This window comes from Hermetia illucens, chromosome 4, assembly GCF_905115235.1.
Source record: "Hermetia illucens chromosome 4, iHerIll2.2.curated.20191125, whole genome shotgun sequence".
Taxonomy (NCBI): Eukaryota; Metazoa; Arthropoda; class Insecta; order Diptera; family Stratiomyidae; genus Hermetia; species Hermetia illucens.
Window position 1 is genome coordinate 149080289 of NC_051852.1, and position 20898 is coordinate 149101186.

The 20898-nt window shown below is 42.6% G+C and overlaps 1 protein-coding gene and 4 non-coding genes across 9 annotated transcripts in view; 1 reads left to right on the plus strand and 4 right to left on the minus strand.

Annotated features, from left to right (window-relative positions):
• The window catches only part of LOC119653632 (atypical protein kinase C), a 333534-nt gene that overhangs the window by 296556 nt on the left and 16080 nt on the right, over positions 1–20898 (plus strand). For 3 of the 5 annotated variants that reach the window (XR_005249728.1, XM_038058408.1, XM_038058409.1), the window contains exons 6-8: positions 2481–3428; positions 3518–3712; positions 4166–4287. Coding sequence is in view for 4 of the 5 variants with exons in the window: in XM_038058408.1 (XP_037914336.1) it covers positions 2481–3428; positions 3518–3712; positions 4166–4287 (1265 nt within the window). In the remaining variant the exon portion in view is untranslated. The remainder of the gene's footprint in view (positions 1–2480; positions 3429–3517; positions 3713–4165; positions 4288–20898) is intronic. The other 2 variants (XM_038058410.1, XM_038058411.1) reach the window with 1 other exon arrangement.
• Trnap-ugg lies at positions 11865–11936 on the minus strand. Its single transcript has one exon. It is a non-coding gene; the product is annotated as a tRNA-Pro (tRNA).
• On the minus strand, positions 15387–15458 carry Trnap-ugg. The gene has a single exon. It is a non-coding gene; the product is annotated as a tRNA-Pro (tRNA).
• Trnap-ugg lies at positions 15583–15654 on the minus strand. Its single transcript has one exon. It is a non-coding gene; the product is annotated as a tRNA-Pro (tRNA).
• Positions 15781–15852, minus strand: Trnap-ugg. Its single transcript has one exon. It is a non-coding gene; the product is annotated as a tRNA-Pro (tRNA).

The following is a 20898-nucleotide window of genomic DNA, read 5'->3' on the forward strand; positions in this document are numbered from 1 at the left end:
TGCGTCCGTGTAGGTGGGTTTCTCTGGTTTGGGAATAAATATCACTTTCACATCACGTCAGTTAATTGGAATATAACCGTGCGCTAGACATGCGCGGTATATATTCCGAATATGTAGGCCCAGGGCTTCCTTTCCCTCTATCGCTAGAGCAGGAATGATGCCATCCGGACGTTCAGCTTTGTATCTATGGAGCCAAGTAAATGCTCATTTCACTCGCTCTTACTACTTTTCATGTCAGATTCCAGTATCTCGGTTGATAACCATATGCGCCTGTCGGCCCCTAGATGAGATTTGGATGCTGTTTGGGAAGTGCATTTCAAGCAAATACCTTGCCGTTTCTTCATCCCTTTCCCGCTTTGTAAACCCAGACAAACCAACTGTTGCCTACGTCCTTTCACAAGGATCCGCTTCAGCTTTGAGATCGCCTGAAAAAAGTTCGTCTCTTTACAGAAACATCTCGTACGTTTTGCTGTGGTTATGCCTTTCTTTAGAGCTTTCTGAACCACTTTGTATCGATTCCGAGGAGCGCCCGTGTCTCTGTTTCGTAAAATCTGAGTTCCACCATGGTGTGTTACCCTTCTTTGGCGTCTTGAGTGGACAGTTCTCTTCTAAAGCTTAGCTTCTAGTTCAGGTTATCTGGGTTGTGTTCTCATTTCCAGCAATGGATTCTATTTTATACGTCGCCCAATCTGTCTTCCGTGGATTCCGAAATGTAGTGGCCGGGGGTGAATTCATTCCCATTACGAAATCAATGCGCCTGTGATCGTTTGATACTCTTCACTCTCCGACAAGAGCCGCAATGTCAGGGGATGCCACCGTGATTTCTATGACCTTTCGCCTGACCACGCTGAAGAAAGTGGGTTCATTACCCAAATTGAGGATCTGCAGATCGGTTTCTACTAGATATCCTAGATAATCTCGATTCAACATATTTGGTGGATGCAGCATATGTGGTGGGCGTTGACACCATATCGTGCTATTACTCTCATGCCTTTACTTTTGACATATTGGATAGCTCTGATGAATGTTTCACCGAGAACTTCTTCTACGTCATAGGGAAAATATGCAGAGCAGTATAGAATCTCTTTATTTCCCTGTTGATTTTTTATGGTAAGTTTGGCCGTTGTGGTGTTGAAATCACATATGTAGGTCGTTATCCAAATTAGCCTGAAGGTTTTTTGACATCCCCATCCAGGAGCGGGATTAGCATGTTGAAAGTTTAGACACCTGACTACCCTGACTAACAACTCATGGTTCTTGTATGAAATATACAAATGTATTACAGCTATTGATCCAACAATTGTGCAATCGCCGCTTTAAAATGCTGCAAATTTATTTGGGAAATATGGCACTTCATCTACGCTTCACGACACTTATAACGTGAATGCCCCTGGCCCGTAGTAAAGCCGGCAGCCCGTTTATTCCCGAACTTGCTTGATGTCCGGTTCGGGAACGCTGAGAGTAAAGAAAGTTCTCGGCCTATCAGCTCTTCTGGCTACCAAGTTGTTCTAAAGCCTCAACACCATTACGCTTTTCTTCTGGAAGTCAAAGGAAGTACTTTTTGAACGATGGGGGCTCATAGACCCTTTTTATGATTAGTCGCGCATCCTTCCACACATCGTTAAAGGAGGAGCACAACCCTTTGACCCACTCGTTCGTGTTTTCGTCCAAAGTTTTACGATATACATCTAACGACTTAAAATGGAGCTAAATGCCTTGCGAGATGCAGTCCTTTCACGTAGGACGAGTTTCCTCTTAAGCACTGCTTAGTATCGTAATCGGATGGATTGGAGACGTCATACAAGACCCATTCATTGGCTTCGATAGTCTTGCCTTGCCTTTTGCTGCCTTTTGTGTCGAAGAGTTGGGATCATCCGAGGACCGCTTCCGCTTCGGTTTTCCTTTAGACGCACATGCTCCTTTTCTCCTTAACCTTGTCGGTTTCCCCGGAGGTGATGTGCTCGGGGGCGGTTTGCCCGGAAGTGGTCTGCCCGAAGGCAGTTTACATGGAGGCGGTTTGCCCGGAGGCAGTTTACCCGCAGGTTACCATATTTACTGTCCGACGGCAATTGGTTACCCATGGGCAAGACTTTAGCCTCAGCAGGCACCGATTGGAGCCCGGGGTCAGGAGGACTGACAAAAGGGATCTGTTTCAGCTCGTTCATTAAGGGCTGGATCCCAATCAGATTGGTTCCCATTTAAGTAATTGGAGAATCTGGGGGGGGTTGGATGCTCACGATCAGGATATAATTTTTTAGGTTTTTAAATGGTTTTCTATTTTGTAGTTTTTCATAATTGGCTGCCATGGCTTCGTTTTTTTCGGGGAAAGTAAATCGATCTCGATTACCCCTTGGTAAAGGCTGGTTCAAACTGGGGGTCACCTCGTATCAAGAGTTGATTATTTATGTTAATTATGTTTTAATTTACTTCGTTACTAACTTTCAAACTTAGTCTAAGTATATCCTTCATGTTTCTTTCAGCGAGCCTTCTGTGCCTATTGTCAAGACCGCATATGGGGACTTGGACGTCAGGGATTCAAGTGCATTCAATGTAAACTTCTGGTGCACAAGAAATGCCACAAACTAGTGCAAAAACCATGTACTAATGAGCACGTCGAACCCGTTGTGAAAGAACGTGATGAGCTCAATGGCGAAGCACCACCAGAAATCATTCCTCCAGCTCCAGATTATCCGCCAGAATTGACGGAACCTTGTGATCAGGTAGCCGTCGAGGCACCACAAAATGTGGAAGAGAACTTAGAGCCAGGCGCTCAACGTCAATACTCGCTGGACGATTTTGAATTGATTCGAGTTATTGGTCGAGGCAGCTACGCTAAGGTCCTAATGGTTGAGTTGAAAAAGACTCGAAGAATTTACGCTATGAAAGTTATAAAAAAGGCTTTAGTAACGGATGATGAGGACATCGATTGGGTGCAAACAGAAAAGCATGTTTTCGAAACAGCTTCGAATCATCCATTTTTGGTTGGATTGCATTCTTGTTTCCAGACACCGTCAAGGCTCTTCTTCGTTATCGAATTCGTCCGCGGTGGAGACCTCATGTTTCATATGCAACGGCAGCGACGCCTTCCTGAGGAACACGCTCGTTTCTATGCAGCTGAAATTAGTTTGGCCTTGAATTTCCTTCATGAGAAAGGAATAATTTATCGTGATTTGAAGCTGGATAACGTTCTGTTAGATCATGAGGGTCATATCAAATTGACAGATTATGGCATGTGTAAGGAGGGAATACGTCCTGGTGATACAACTTCAACATTTTGCGGAACGCCTAATTATATAGCTCCTGAAATTCTCCGTGGTGAAGACTACGGATTTTCGGTGGATTGGTGGGCCTTGGGTGTGTTACTCTATGAAATGTTGGCTGGACGTAGCCCGTTCGATATTGCTGGTGCGTCAGAAAATCCAGATCAAGTAAGTGAATTTTTGTCAAATTTGAAACACCGAGCTTACATACGGTTAGTACGACCATAACCTAATCTGATTCTAATCTCCCTTTTCAGAATACGGAAGATTATCTATTCCAAGTTATATTGGAGAAAACTATTAGGATACCTCGTTCGTTAAGCGTTAAAGCGGCTCAAGTACTTAAAGGTTTCCTAAATAAGAATCCTGCTGATCGTCTAGGTTGCAATCGTGAATCGGCCTTCATGGACATTGTCAATCATCCGTTCTTTAAATCTATCGACTGGGAAATTGTAAGTAATTTAGTTTATCTTTATCTCTATCCTTGAGATTTTATTTAATTATCTTCATTTTATTCAAGATGAGTTTTAGATACATAATCAAAAGGCAGTAGTCTCTTTTCCCTATCCCATATCCTTCCCTAGAAAGTGTTATTTTACCAAACGTAATTTGTAAAATTCTGTATATTAAGAAACTACAAACATCCTAGAATAACACAAATCTAATTATTCACATCTTATGGTTGCGGAAACCACCTTTTGACAATGTCAAAAAATACTTACCGGAATATATCCAAAATCCTAATAACCAAGAGTAAAGATATGGTACAACTATAAACCTAATATACACACACTAAATAATTTTCTATGAACCCCAACAAATCTAGATGCCACAGTTTAAATTAAAATCAAAATAAGAAGAATACTTTGCTATATATATATATATATGTGTATCGAATCGGCTAGCTTGCACAAAAGGAGGTCCAACCGCCTTACATTCCGACTTTTGATCCCGGCGATCCAGATTTTGCATCAAATTTTGATCCACAGTTTACCAGAGAACCGGCTGAATTGACGCCTGACGATCCGTAAGTGGACGGACAATGAAGTTTTGATGAAAATATGTATCTTTTTTTGGAAGTTTTAGAGAGAAAAAAGGCTTTTTTTTAAAGTTGCGATTAACGTCAAGGCGAATATATTGAGTTAGGAATGTTTTAGTGAATGTTTACTTATGAAAAATTAATTAATTAATTAATCTAACTATCGTTTGGATTTTTAAGATATTTATCTGTTTTTGTCTTTGGATGATAAATTTTTTCTATAATTTTGTTCCCTGGTTTTTACGATTTTAACTGTTTCAAGTTTGAAGCTTTTGATATATATTAGTTAGTTTTATGATAGCCAGCATTACTGTTTTCGTAGTTTTCGCATTTTATTAAATAACGAAAGTGAAAACAAAGGCTCGTTTGGAGATCACCGGATAAATGGTAAACGGTCGTACGGAATCGTATTTCTTATAGATTTCCAACATTTTTCTCGTATTTGACTGTAAGGCATCAATTTTAGTTTTCTCATCTTCGTATTCGTTATATCACAGTTACCACTATCATACATGAGTTACTTAATTTAATATACTAAAAATGTTAAATATAAAAATATTGTAATATTATAAAAAAAAGACTATCAGGTAGGATGACTGACGAGAGTCTGCTAAAATCGAAAAATATCTTGTCGAAAAATATCTTGTCGAAAAATTAACTTATTTTCTCCTTTCATCGAACGAAATGTAAAATGTATAGTGGGCTTGGAATGTTGGTATAATCATTACCAATAAGAACGAATTTATGGATGATTAAATTTTTAATTTGATCAGTAGCTTTCTCCTCACAAATGTTATTTATAGGAGTCAAATGTCACCATCATCAACGGCGCAACAACTGGTATCCGATTTAGGCCTGCCTTAATAAGGAACTCCAGACACCTCAGTTTTGCACCGAGGTCCACCAATTCGATATCCCTAAAAGCTGTCTAGCGTCCTAACCTACGTCATCGCTCCATCTCAGAAAGGGTCTACCTCGTCTTCTTTTTCTACCATAGATATGCCCACCGCAACCTGTTGAGTCGGATTTTATCCACAACCAGACGATCGTGGTATCCCTCATAGATGTGGTTGTTATGTAGGCTATGGAATCGTCCATTCTCATGTAGGAGGACCAACAATTTTTCGGAGGATTCTTCTCTCGAACGCTGCCGAGAGTTCGCAATTTTTCTTGCTAAGAACCCAGGTTTCCGAGGAATACATTAGGACTGGCAATCCTAGTCTTGTACAGTAAAAGCTTTGACCAAATTTTGAGACGTTTCGAGCGGAACAGTTTTTGTAAGCTGAAACAGGCTCTGTTGGCAGCCAACAACAGGTCTGTCTGCCTGTCTGTCTTTTTTTTTTTTGAGGAGGAGGAAATCTGGCCTGAGCACGTCGGAGTGTGGGATTTTTACCCACTAGCCTGAAACCTGTACAGGTATCGTCTATGGCCAGTGAGAAACTGGGTGAGATTATAATTGATTTCCCCATGCTTTCTCGCCAACCACTCCCCGATAGAAGGGATCAACCTGTAAGTCCAACGACCCTTTTCTGACTAGTCCCATCGCTTTTGCCATCTGTTTATGGATCTCTTCCTTTCGGCTTTTTTCACCCACGATTAGGGAGAGATGGACCTGGTGTTATAAATTTTCATCATTTCGGTTGCCAGGATGTCAATTGGCATCATTCCCGAGATGACGAACGCTGCATCATCTGAGACGGTCCTGAAGACAGAACACACCCTTAAGGCTGTTCTTCTGTAAACCGTACTCAGTTTATGTGCATTTCCTGAAACATGCAGCACTTTTCCCCAAACTGGAACTGCATACAGCATGATAGAACTCACCACCCTGACTATGAGTAGCCTGCAAGTATGCCGCGGTCCTCCTACGTTCGGGATCATCCTTGCCAGAGGCATACTCGTGATGGATGCTTTTTTACAAGCATGCTCAATGTGCTGCTTAAAATTTCGTTTTCCGTCTATTATCACCCCCAAGTAAGTGATGAAAGTCCTGGCGGTGTTTAACGTGAGTACCTGCCGTGAAGGCATAATCCCACGGTCCTCTTCGGACACGGGTTGATTTTGGGATCACAATCAGAGCCCCGCCATGCAAGCACAGCGGTCCTGGTTTATACCGAGCGCAGGCTCAGCATTCATACCAGTGGATGCGAGGCCTATCTAACACCTCTGCCGCAACTAAGGAGTGCGGCACCCAAGATGTACAGCGCAACTCCACGCTCGAGCTCCGAGGAGCTCTGCCCCCGATGTAGGCATAACCACAACCACCATGAAACTCCCACTAGGAGGCCAACCGCAAATAACCGGGCCGAGAACACATCCTCCAGGAATTCTCTTGGAGCATATGCTCTCAGAGGGCTATCCCGGTTCCCATGGTACGAGATAACCTCCGGTGAGGCTTCGTGCCAGAGCCACTTCAGATGAGTCCCTTGCAGACTCGGGTCTGATCGCCCTCCTCGAGTACGTGGGGACGGACTTGGAAGTGATGATAAGCTTGCCGATTCAAATGCAGGCATAATTTCTTTTGCGGCGCCTAGTGATGAGAATCGCTCCCGTCTTTTCCTCCGCGAGTGCCAGTCCATCACTCTCTAACCAAGCCTTAACAACACAGATTGCTTCGCTTGAGTACAACTCAGCATCCTCGAGATGCTTTGCGACCACAACCAGTGCTATATCATCGCCGTAACCCACCACCGTGGCCTCCTCCGGAATCGGAAGGTTAAGTCATCATTATACATGATGTTCCACAGCGGTGGGCTCAGTACGGAGCCCTGTGGGACACCCGTGGAGACAACATACTTCTTGGGTCCATTATCGGTATTTTACCAGCTGCAAGTAGCTATCGATAATAGCGGCGAGATAGGTGGGAACACCAATCGTCGCCAGAGACTTTTGCATAAGGTTCCAATTGGCCGAGTTGAATGCATTCCTCACATCCAGGGTCACCACCACACAATATTTGCTGGTACAACCCCTTTCGTGAATTGCATTTTCGCCCAAGCCAATAACCATTTTGATGGCATCAATGGTTGATCTTGCTTTACGGAACCCATACTGCCTATCAGAAACGGCCCCTTGGCTCTCGACGACTGCTGTGACAAATGTGGTATAATAGCTACAAATCGAGCACTTCCAACCGGGCAGCCCACCAAACACCCTTTCTATTTCACGTGCAAAGTACAAACCGCCTTCGGTTTCGGCAGTTAGTACAATGCGTTTTCTTGAACGACACGCGTAGTCATGATTCGTGACCTTACTTTAAGATACTAAATTTGTGCCATAATATTGGGTTGGGGAAAAAGAAATGTCGTATTTATGATCGAAATTTGAGGCTTTATTTAACATACTTAGAATTATCCAATTTAAGTCAAATATGGGTCGTTTTGTTCGCAAACTTGTTGCCATTTAGGAGGCAACTTCATTATCCCCCCCCCCCTATAAAACCCCCTTCCTTATTTGCAAAAAACTCAGACAGCCAGTTTTCGTAAGCCTCTTTTAAGGCCAACTTAGTAGCACCAAGAGCATTTTGCATTGACCGGAAGAGATGGTAATTACTTAGTGCCAGATCCGGACTATACGTTGGGTGCGATAGGACATCCCATCCGGACTCCCATAGCTTCTGGCGGTTCATCAAAGATGTGTCAGGCCGAATGTTGTCCTGGTGGAACAGAACACCATTCCTATCGACCAATTCTGGCCGCTTCTGGTCAATCGCCTGCTTCAAACGGTCGAGTTGCTCACAGTAGAGGCCCGAATTGAGGGTCTGCCCATAGTTGAGCAGCTCATAGTGGATAATTCCCTTCCAATCCCACCAAACAAAAAGCAGAATCTTCCTGGCCGTCAATCCGGGTTTGGCGATGGTTTGGGCCGGCTCGCCGCGCTTCGAGCACAATCTTTTTCGCTTGAGGTTATCGTACGTGATCCACTTTTCATCACCAGTCACCATCCACTTCAAAAATGGGTTGAATTCGTTCCGTTTCGACAGTGCATCGCAGGCATTGATTCGGTCCAAAAGATTTTTTTGCGTCAACTCGTGTGGCTTTTTTTGGAATCTAATCTTTTGCAAATGGTTCCAAACGGTTTAATGGTCTATACCCAGTTCCTGGCCAATCGAGCGAATGCTGACATGCCGGTCTACTTGGATGATTTCGACGATTTTATCGGTTTCTACGACGATTGGCCTACCAGTACGGGGTGTATCTTCGACATCCACTACACCAGAACGAAATCGATCGCACAAATGCTGTGCTGCGCGAATCGTTACAGTATCGAGCCCACAAACTTCACAAATTTTTTCGGCCGCCTTCGTAGAATGTTTACCTCCCAGGTAGTAAACACGTAAAATATGACGAATTTCTTGTTTGGTGGACTCCATCTTTGACGCGCTATAGCTTGAGATTGAAAGGTACGATTACAACACTGGCAAAGAGACACAGGTAGCACAGATTGTCGTCTTCAAATCACCGTATAGTATGACCCGATGCAATAAGTATAACACAAGATATGTTTAAGTGTCGCCATGTATTGCCAAAATACGGCATTTCTTTTTCCCCAACCCAATATAAGTCACATTTGAAGGGGACGGCTACTTTACATCTGCTAATCATGCACTGTCTTTTCCGACAATGTTGATAATTGGGCTATCAGTCAGATTCAAAGATCCTCTTTTGACGCTCCAATATTTATGTGCATAAGAATTTGCCGGAGGGGGAGGGGCTCAAACTTATTGTTTAACTTGAAATTTTTATTCGTTGATGTTGTTATTTATCTCATCGAAATTGTCTTACAAAGAACTAAAAATGCAGGTAATGTGATATCACATCACTTTGTGAGTAAAGAGATAACACAAACATCACCTTTCGTCTACAAACTGTAAGCGTGATATCACATGCGGTGATGTTGTAATGATAGGTGATGTTGTATAGTTTGGCTCGTGCTCGGTGATGGTAACTTGATATTACTCTTCAAGGTGATATCGCTTTTGTGATATTAAATATATGATCCCTACAAGTGACGGAAAAAGAGGAAGGGAGTCAATTCTTCTCTCCTTTCATACCTTTGGGTAGATACGTATCACCATCAGCTCTCGCGGCTAGTTTTAATGTCAATCTTGTCTCTATCTCTTCGCGGAATATCACCTATTGACACGGCGTCTCTAGTCTCGTTTCGCAGATCTCGCGGTGTCGAAAGTGTGCCTCTGGTTGCAATCTTATATCGCAAATTTTTAAATCAAAACAGCAAACTGGACAATATCATCGTCACTAGAAGCTCGGAATTGATTTGTGCACGGAGTCAAAAAACTGATCGCGTACATCTTCTTCATCCCCAATTTTGTAAAGTTCAAAGTTTTTTGAATCATCGCCTTCCACTCTGGATACTAGGGTTGAGAAAAGTATCTCAGTTTCGCGCCCGATAGGAGGGCTTTTCAGTTGTTTGATTTCACTAGGCGATGTCGATAAAACTCTCCATGACTTAAGACAATTTTCATTTGTTTTTACGATTTTAAAGAAATAGTTCATCCGGAGTTCCCTTCGTATTGTGAAACAGTCAATTGTCATTTGGTGTTGTGCAGCGATTAGACAAAGAAATCGAACGAGTCAGGCGAGAATATCTTCTGTCTGATACCTGTAAGAGAGTAGACAAAACAGTGTCTTCTGAAAGAAAATTTGACTAATGAGAAACCTTCTTAAGTCACTAGTTTCTCTCTGTACTTTATTCTCCACAACTATGCCAAAGAGCAATCTTGTCTTACGGCTAGAAAATACATTGGGTATGCAATTTAAAATTTGCCATCTAGCTCCAAGTTGTCCTCCACTTTCCTCCTTTTTGAACTAAGTTTGGAAGGGTCTTGCTTGCTGGATGTACATACATACGTTCACGATATCAACTCAATCCTCCAATTACCAATCCGTATGAAGGACAGAACACCTTGTTCTAATTATCTGCAATTTTTGAAGCGATATACAGGGTGCGGCAGCATAACTTCCTTTTTTCAGAACTCAATAAAGACTATTGTATGCATCGGAAACTATTTATTTATTTTTTATAATGTAGGTACATGTCTAAAGTTTTTATTTACATTGTTTTGAAGATCAAATCTGTTAGGTGACGTCCCCCATTCTCCATACATTGCGTAAACCGATGTTGGTCTTCAAATCTTGTAGGGTTCTTGGACGGTTCACATAAACACGGGATTTCAAAAAACCCCATAGAAAAAAATCACAAGGGGACAGATCGGGAGAGCGTGCCGGCCATTCCAAATCGCCTCTAATTGAGATAAGGCGCTCTGGAAAGTGTTCCCTCAAAACAGCCATCGATGCTCTTGAAGTGTGTGCTGTTGCACCGTCTTTTTGGAACCAAGTGTCCCCCAAATCCAAATTTTCTAGCCGTGGGAAAAAAAAATTCTGTAGCATGTTTACATACCGGTCCGAATTTACTGTCACTGCAACCTCATTTTCCTCAAAAAACCAGGGACCAATAATTCCAGCTGAGGAAATTGCACACCACACTGTGACTTTGGGTGAATGCAAAGGCTTTTGATGCAATTCTCGAGGGTTGGTGTCAGCCCAGTAGCGCATGTTTTGTTTGTTAACCGACCCACACAAATGAAAATGGGCTTCATCGCTAAAAAAACAATAGCACCCTCGGGAATGACATCAAGAAGAAGCTCACACGCGTTCATTCGAGAATTGAAGTCACGTTCTGAAAGTTCCTGCACTATCGCCATCTTATAGGGATGAAAATGAAGATCATCACGAATAATTCTTCTCACAGAACGATCGGATAGTTCAAGGGCAGATGCGTGTTTGCGCGCAGAACGTCGTGGCGATCGCAACATTGACGCTCTCACTGCTTCAATGTTCTCAGGTGATCTAACGGGCCGAGGGACTCCAGTTCTTCCTTTTGTCGCACTTGCAGTTTGTCTGAATGTAGTGACCCATGTAACAATTGATTTGCGGTCTGGGACGGGAGCCAACGGGGCTAAATTAAAGCGATTCCGAAATGCACGGTGTGTTGCAATAACCGAACATCCGCTTGAAAAGTAAACCTCAACGGCAAAGGCACGCTCCTCACTATTCCAACGCATGATGGCGACTAAACCGTGTCGGGACAAAACTTTACAGTATCCCCTCTTGAACGAGACCACTAGCGCTCCGCTATGACATCGACTAACTGAGTGGCGCGTGTTAATTCATGTCAGTGCGTTACTTCATCTGCTATCCCATCCATAATAGACAAATTTTGTCAAAGCAACAACTGACTTTGTTAAACATGGAGAGACCAAAATTTCATAGAACGTACTCTGGTGCCACGCCCGACTACCTACCTTAAAAGCATCCTATACTTTCATAGACACCAAAAAAAATCCATACTTAATACAGGAAACATTTGGATACCCAGTTGTTGCTTCCTCTACTCCCAAACAAGCTTTCACTTCGTAGACGATTGAACCGGCACTCTCATGTTTAGTGTTTTTATTAAGTCAATTTTTTTTAACTATATTCATGAAAACAGCAACCTTAATGTGCCAAATTCCACCAAAATCTTCTTGGAACTAAAATAAACGAGGGCTCAACCGGGATTTGAACCCGGGACCTCTCGCACCCAAAGCGAGAATCATACCCCTAGACCATTGAGCCGCTTACCTTTAAATTATCTTCACCATTTTTCGTTTTGTGCAGAAAGTGGGTCAATCTTCATCACTATCACTAACTTCTTTCACTATCACTATCTTCTTTATAGTATCATCTTTGGGCACACTGTGCTGGTTGGAGTATCATACTGCAAACCAGTTCCACTTTGAATCTTTCACAGAGGAATAAGATACGTGTAAGACCGGTTATACGCAAATAGTCACAGTATACACAGTATATATGCAAAGAGCTAAGTATTCGTGATTTAAAGCTATTTATGATCACTATAAACTCCAACAGGGGTCTTAAGATTTAAATTTAAAATAGTTGAATCTAGGCGCCCCAATGGCTAGAGGACCTCCTCTGTGCCGTCGAATGGTTTTCGTAAGAAATGTCCGCGAAGATCCTAGGGGTATGTGGAATCATCCCATCTAATTAGATTCACGTACGTTCTGAGAAAGATAGATATGCTCGTAAACTTGGTAAAAGGTAATCTCACTTGTTCTGTGGCATTTTCAAAAGAATACGTTGGCTGGAATCGCTATAAATAGGCACAGAAGGCTCTAAAGAAGAACATAAGATCGGCTAAACGATCATGATGAAGAGGTTTTTGCAAAGAGACTAGCTTTCTTGAGGCATCCTTAAAGCTGAAGCGGATCCTTATTAAAGAACAAAGCCAGAGGCTGGGTTATTTATGTTTACAGAGCGGGAGGTACACAGAAAACGATGAAGAAACGGCAAATCATTTGCTTGAACTCCACTTTCCAAGCAGCATCCGAAATCTCATCTCGGTGCCGACAGGTGCATACAGCCCTCAACCGAAACACTGAAATCTGGCATGCAAAGTAGTATCACTGGAGCAGCATTTAACTCGTTCCATAGATACAAGTTTGCAGGTCCGGATGGCATCATCCCTGCGCTAGTAATAGAGGGAATGGATGCCTTGGCTTTACATACTCGGAATATATATCGTGCATGCCTAGCACACGCTTATATTCCAATTGGTTGGCGGGATATAAGGGTCATATTTATTCAGAAACCAGGGAAACCCAATTATACGGAGCTTCCGAACGATCAGTCTAACGTCCTTTCTACTAAAAGGACTAGAAAGACTAGTAGATCGGTTCATAAGAGATACATACATTCCTAAGTGGCCACTCCATCATAGGCAACATGCCTACCCGAAAGGCAAATCCACGGAGACAGCACTCCATGAACTCACGGCAAAAATTGAATAGGCGATGTCCGAAAAAGAATGCGCCTTAGACGCATTCATGAACATCGAAGGTGTCTTCAATTATGCCTCATTCGCGGCAAGCGAACCGCTGTTAATCAGTTGGATCCTTTAGAGTGGGAAAAATCCACATATTGGTCGGACAGAAGTCTATTGAAGCAGGATATCTTAGGGGCTGACCACAGGGAGGGGTTCTCTCTCCTTTGTTATGGCCCCTGGTAATTGATGCCCTGCTATGGCTCCTGGAGAACAAAAAGTCGAAAGGCAGCTATTTGCGGACGATCTAGCCCTAATAATTACTGACAAGTTTGCGGACACAGTATGTGACCGCTTGAATACAATTCTGCATGAAATGCACAGTTGGTGCCTCTGTAATGGACTCACGGTGAACACTAGGAAGACTGGGCTAATTATATTCACTAGAAACGTCAGGTGGGGTAGCTATACGCTATTCACTTTAGTAGAGACGGAAATCCAACTGGCATAAACAGTCAAGTATTTAGGAGTACATTTCGACTCAAAGTAAACGTAGAAGCACCATATCCAGAAACAATATCAGAAATCCTGCAGATTGCTCCGGTGTTGCAGGACTGCGGTAGCTTTCCAGATTCGTCTTTGAACAGACATACTCCGTCGTAATCACCAAACAAACCGGGAAATCGGAAGATGGAGGCTTCAGGTTTGAAAGGTTTTGTGTATTTCTTAAATAAAGACATTTGAATGTGAATTTGCGCCATTAGTAGGTAGCACGTAACATATGCATATATTATTTGAGAGTATCCACTTTCAGGTGATATTGACATTGATAGTCTTGAATTTGTAAAGAAACGACAATTTCGACCTATTATAACTTTGTTAGTAATAGTGCGATTTCCACCAAACTGGTGCGATCATGCTCCATATTATAGCCTACATTACTGCAAAATTTCGTGGTACTCGGATGAGCTTACAGGGTTTTTTTCAGATTTTTCGGTTTGACAGTTTCTGAGAATGGGCCCGTTAAATAAATAATCAATTTTGGCCTCCCGCATTCCCCACCTTTCAAACAAATGTCGAAACTAAGACCAGCTTCGGAAAGTACTAACTGAGACCCACATATATTGGTGAAAAGAAATGACACACCCCTTTTGCATATATGGGGACTCTCTCCTTAAACTCGATGTAGAAGAATGTAACTCACTGTATGCGCCAATGTTCACAGTTCCCACCTTTCCACCAAATTTGGTGTCTCCGAGAAAAATGCGTGTGACGGACAGACAAACACAGTAAACCGATTTTAATAAGGTTTTGTTTTACACAAAACCTTAAAAAGAAGAATGGTCTATAAATGGCCAAGAGTCTTTTCAGATCACATACCTAATAATCTTCACTGACGGATTGGTAATTGAAGGCGGATCGGGCGCAGGGGTTCTCTCGAGGAATCCGATTATGGAGTTGGCCGACCTCTCGGAAAAATGACGACCATATTCCAGGCGGCGATATATGCCATTTCATTGGCAGCAGAAGAATATCTGCAACAAAAATGGAGGGTTCGCACCATTCGAACCTGTTCCGACAGTCAGGCAGCATTATCAACACTATCCACTAATCCATAATGCTGGGCCAAAACCAACTTTTGCCAGGTACCTCGAGACGTGTTCATAGGTTCTCATTCGGGTGGACGCTCCTCGGAGGCCACTGCAACCACCATACGAGGGCCCCTTTAGGGTTCTGGGACGAAGCGAGCACCCGTTCAAGCTGGACGTTCGGGGCGGACCCAAGTTGATGTTCTTGTCGAGGCTGAAGGCTTTCAACGGCCCCTCAGCCGCTTCGAAAAAAACGCCCGCGAAACATCAGATTCGTCCGGTGACCCCTCATTAGCGGGATCGCGCGGACGGTTTGTTTGGCTGAACCTGCGTGGTTTCAGGTGGGGGCGGAGTGATGTGGCGGCACATCGGAGGCGCGAACTTCATCGCCATCGCGAATTCACCTCTAATACCGCATTGAACGGCCGTGGGAACAGCTGACGGCCTGACGGGAGGTCCAGGCGAGAGATATCAGAATGGCAAGAAAGAACACTCTCGCGGAGACAGTCGTGGCAGAACGTTTAAAAAAATGAAGTTAAAATACAATTAACGAAACGGGTTTTCCTTTTGGATTTTGCGAAAAACCCGTTCAAAATGACCATCATACGTTAAGCTCGACGAGAATTCCATAAGACACAGTATAAACAAAATAAACGAGGGCTCAACCGGGATTTGAACCCGGGACCTCTCGCACCCAAAGCGAGAATCATACCCCTAGACCATTGAGCCGCTGGTGAGAGCACCAGCGTACTACATTCAGTGAAACCTCAACATTTTACAATGGCAAAATGTGACTACCATGCATTAACCTCAACCAAAAGTCCCTAAGGCATAGGATAAACAAAATAAATGAGGGCTCAACCGGGATTTGAACCCGGGACCTCTCGCACCCAAAGCGAGAATCATACCCCTAGACCATTGAGCCGCTGGTGCTCTCACTTTGGATACCTTCATTTAGTGAAAGCTCAACACTTTACAATGAAAAGTATTGACCATCATCCGCCAAACTTGACCAAAATTCCATAAGGCACTGGATAAACAAAATAAGTGAGGGCTCAACCGGGATTTGAACCCGGGACCTCTCGCACCCAAAGCGAGAATCATACCCCTAGACCATTGAGCCGCTTACCTTTTATATTTACTTAACGGTTTTTTCATTTTCTGCGCAATCTAGGTCACCTTCCAACTATAACTATCTTCTCTCCATCATCATCTTCGCGCACAGCATGCCATGCTCCAAACCAGTTCCGCTTTGAATCTTTCACCGACGTATAAGATACATTCACGTTAGACGTGAATAGTAGTCCCAACTATGGTATACTCGCCAGACATCACCATTGTTGGAGCCGCACGCTCCAAACAAAATCGAAGTCACAAATTTGATTAGAATTAACGTTTATCACAATGAGGATTACTGAGCTTCATTTCCATCGATATGGCCGTGCACTAATTGGAAATGTGCGCCATGTTTGGTATTTGGTTTTGAAATTACTCAATTTCGGTGATTGCCAATTTCACCTGATTGATTTTAAACAAAATTGTAATGAATACAGGGCAATGTTAATGTGTGTAATTGCGTTTATGAAACGTGCTGGGGATGTAAAAGTAGAGGGCAGCAAATTGGGGTATATGATGAGAATTCGAGATGGTATTTTCGTAATTTATACAGAAATAATTGTGTTTATTTTGGGAATGAAAAAAATGTAACTCAACAATTATGCATGGGACTCGGAAATTATCTCTTTTTATCCAACACGTTTAAATACTCGTATAACGCTGCTTTCATAAAAAAATTACAACAATAATTATATAAATGGCGCAAAAGGGAATCGCTGGAAATTGACGTTTCTCATTTTTACAAACCCAGTAGGTGGACTACTTTTCGTCCCTGCAAACAATTCTGCCACTAAACTTGGTATTCCAATTTTTCTAGGATTCCACCAGCGGCATTAAATAATTACCATCCAAATCTGAGCTCTTAAGTTAATTGTGTCTTACCAGGTTTACAAGCTTAAATCTGCTGTTTTTTTGATCCGACCACATGGACCGCATCGTCTTCCGTCCGAAGCGATTTTGTCTTGGAGAAGTAATCGCTGGTTGGCCGGGTTCAACCCACAATCTTTTTCGTTTAGGATTCTCTAAATAAATCCACTTTTCGTCGCCAGTCAAATCCGATTCAGCGGCTGATTTCTTCAAATTGAAGCAAATAGTAGAGCTTTCCGCAAATACTTTTTTCCGGGAACAATAGTGGACATGATTATTGAAGAAAAAAAAATATGTTTTTGCATGAAATTGCTGCTGGTAAGGACAGACACTTGTTGACAAATGTCATACTAAACAAGAAAAAAAAATATGGCGTGCCATAGCAGATTGATACGCTCACTGACGCCATCTGTAAGCAAACAGTGAATTTAAGCTTGTACACCTGTTATACAATCTACGATTGCGGAAAGTGCTATTTTGCAAGACGATCCCTATTCTTAAAATTTGTCTAACAACAGCAAATTTCTGACCACTGTCAGGAATTGTTTGATCGGTAAGGAAGCAGTAGGTGGGTATGTCAATTGCAAAGAGTTTTTCATAATGCACCTGCACAATTTCCGCAACTCCGTAACTCTTCATAAACATACACGATGATCAAGTGCTAGACTGAGGACATAAAAGACTAAAAACTTAGCAGAACACATTACATCAGCTAGCCTTTTCCAAACAAGTTTGACAGTGGAATCTTTGGGATAAATTAGACGAAACTTGAATTATATAAACCTCCCAAACGTACTTTAGTCCCTGAGCCCTTTTGCAGCTCGCTTCCTTAATGAAATTGACCTGGTTTACATGATTCAAATTATTCACTGTAGAGTGGTTGATTAAGCGGTGTTGTATTTCGTCGAAGAGGAGTTGTTTTTTATAAGCAACAGAATGTGGTCAAGGAGAGGCTAGTGGAATTGACCTTGCCATCAAGATGAAAGATCTGAACGCCAGTTCGGACGCTGATATCGTCCTTCTCAAGCATGTGACGTGGACAAACACGTTCTCGGGGACCATGATAAACGGAGGTTTGTGGATGCAATTTCATTCGTAGATTATACAAACAGAACCTGACATAAGGTCCTTCAGGTTTCAACTTATCGGCAATGAATTTCCAATTGTATCAACCACATCGCTTTCAACGGTAAATTTAGGAGCTGTCTTCCAGATGCTTTGAACGAAAGGTATGGTAGTATCGACCAAGAAATCGCAGGTCGTTTGTCTTCTCTTTGGCGTTAAATCTACAGTTGAGGAGTTGCAAAGTGCATACCGACTTTTTTATCTGACGGCTGTTGTTCTGAAGTGTACACCGGGGGATTTTGATGAGCATTGAGTCTCCATCCAAGAAAGTTGTTTTTTCTGGCAGCAACTGGACTGCATCTAGAAATGCTTTATCCACTGTTCATCGATTTCGAGAAGGACTTCGACGACATCGATAGGGAGTGTGTCTGGAGTGCTTCGCACTGGAGGGGCACTAATTTCAATATGGTCGATCGAATTTGTATATTTGGGTAGTATTATTCTGGTGGCACCGAGCTTGTTCTGTATTAGCAAAAGCGGTTGTTAAAGAGGGAGGAGGTTCGTAGAGGGATATTAACCATACGAGAAAAAAACAGCAGTATACTCCAAGCAGCTGAAGCAAACGGGTCCTAGTCTAATTAAGTGTCTATTTTATATGGCGCCGAACTTCGGACAGTGAAAATGCAGAGCTCAGGAGACAGGAGTTTGGGGGTAAGGTGCGTGAATATTCGAAAAAAGAACGATGTTTGTTCTATAGAATGATTACTGGTGACGAGACGTGGTGCTATGACCGGAAAGCGTCAGATTTCCGAGTGGCATATTTCAAAGCCGAAGAAAGCTGGGATGAATAAGTTGCACGTCAAAAGCATTATCATTGAATTTTTCGATGCAAAGGGAGGAATCTACAAGAAGTTTCTACCCGCCAGAAGAATCGGATTCGATGTGCCCTCGTCCTTCATGAGAGTCGAGTGGACCATCGCTGCTTTCAAAATCGCATGTGACAACTGACAATAAGACCCCTCTCCATGGATGTGGTCAGGCGAGGAACCAATGTTTTGACCCCTGCCTCGAAAAAATTTCACGCCAGATTCTTCATCCACTTCTCTACTTTCTCCTTCATCTCCTTGTTCATTGAAAACCGTTTTTCACCCAGGTGCAGCGGAATGAAAATATGGTAATCTCTCAGATCAGAGGATTACAGAGGGGTGGTTCAAAATATACCATACAAACGAATGGAGCAGATGCTTTGTGATATAGGTCATCTAATGTCTGGCATTGTTGTAAAGCAGACAGGCTCGCTTTGTCAGCGTACCGCTACTTTTATTCTAAATCACTCTGTTCAATTTTTTTAATGCCTCAAAGGATCTTGCAGTGTTGATGGTCTTTCCCTGAGTCAGATAATAAATCGGTTGAAATTGTGGTTTTAAAATGTTTGGCGGAAGGTGAAAATATGTGATGCCAGTATTGAATCTTTTAGGCGTGTGGTACGCAGCCCAAGTTTCAGCTCCAGTAACAATGCCGTGGAAGAAATCATAGCCCCCGAATTTGTAAGGCATCAGACACTCTTTGAGGGTCTACACTCGATCTAATTTGCGTTCTTCTCTCAGCAGTTTTGAGACCCCTCTCACAGAGATTTTCTTAATCCAAGGGTTTTCGTAATTGTTTCGTACAGCAAAGAACATCACAGAAAGTTCATCAAAAATTAATTTCATTAATGGTCATTCTGTACGTCCTTCCATGTAAATTGACGGCCTCCACCCCGACAAGGTCAATACTCTGGTGCGACCGAATCGACGTCTGACGATTTGGAAGCCTGATGAAAAGTGTGCGATATTGGATCCTGTTATGAGATTTCTGTCGTGAAATTGAAGATACAACGCGTCATTGCGGAATTCATAGCCGAAAGTCGATCGTCCCAATAAGTAAATGAAGCTCTCATGCAAGATCCTAGATCTTGCGAAGTTCGATCCAATTTTAAGATGATGTTGGCGGTTTTTTTATGCTGAGTATGTTCTTTATCATAAGTACCTCCCTTAAAGGTCCAGAGTCACCCTAACTCACAATATTCAAGTTCTGAAGCGTCTGACGTTGTACGAAGAAGGCCATCTGTCGCAGAATTTGCAGGACTGACGATCTATTTTTCATCATGACGAACCTTCGGCTCATTCAACCTTGGGAACTTGTGTGGCAAACATTCGCTCTCTGTTCTTTTCCGTCTCCAACATCAGTAGGGGGGAGGACGGACGCTCATACTCGATCTAAATGGTTGAAAAAATCGTGTTAGTTAAAACTGGAAATTGGAAATGAGCATCGAGAACCTAATGCTTCCGTTCAGTCCTTCCTATCAGGACTCACTCTTTTTGATCTGCTCGAAGGATTGTGATGCCATTCGCGCCCCTGATGAGTTCTTCACCAACACCTAAAGTAACGAAATCAAATTCAAAAATCAATCAATTTCTTTGTTCATATTCATTTAAAGTTTTGCACACATCACATTGGCATTATTAAAGGTACTGGAGAGGAGAGTAGCCAACATTTACATCCACTCTTATGTAGCTTTATGGACTATTCATTTTGGAAATATTATTAAACATCGAACTGCAACCGTTAAATGAAGGGCCTGCACATAACGTCATCCTTTCCGGTAAATTATTTGAGTGTCGTTGCCTGAAGAGTAATTTATGACATATGACAAAAAACCGGATCTTACCTAAGTTTCCTAAACTAGCCGGCAAGTGATGCTCCGAGGTCGACGCTCCAAGTATCCATTTCGCATTTCAGTGATCACAAGGCACTAGTTACCTACTAATACACGACACTTTTATAATTTTCATTTCACCTTTTTCGAAGTCACTTCCACTCGAAAGCCTGTTATTCCAGCAAAGTAATCAAAGTCAAAGGATCATACCACTTACAAATGGTGTTCCTATAGTTTTTTTGGTCACTAATGCAATAAAATTGCGCGTTTCGTGGTAATGTGTAAGAAATTTCGATTCTGGAACCCACTATCCGAGAAAGGAGTGGGTCATCCTGGAGCTACATGTCGTTGAACAGTAAAGGAAGAGTTCAAGCTTCTAGATAAATTTTGGGCTGAGCTGGAGAGGACCGACAGCAGAAGTAC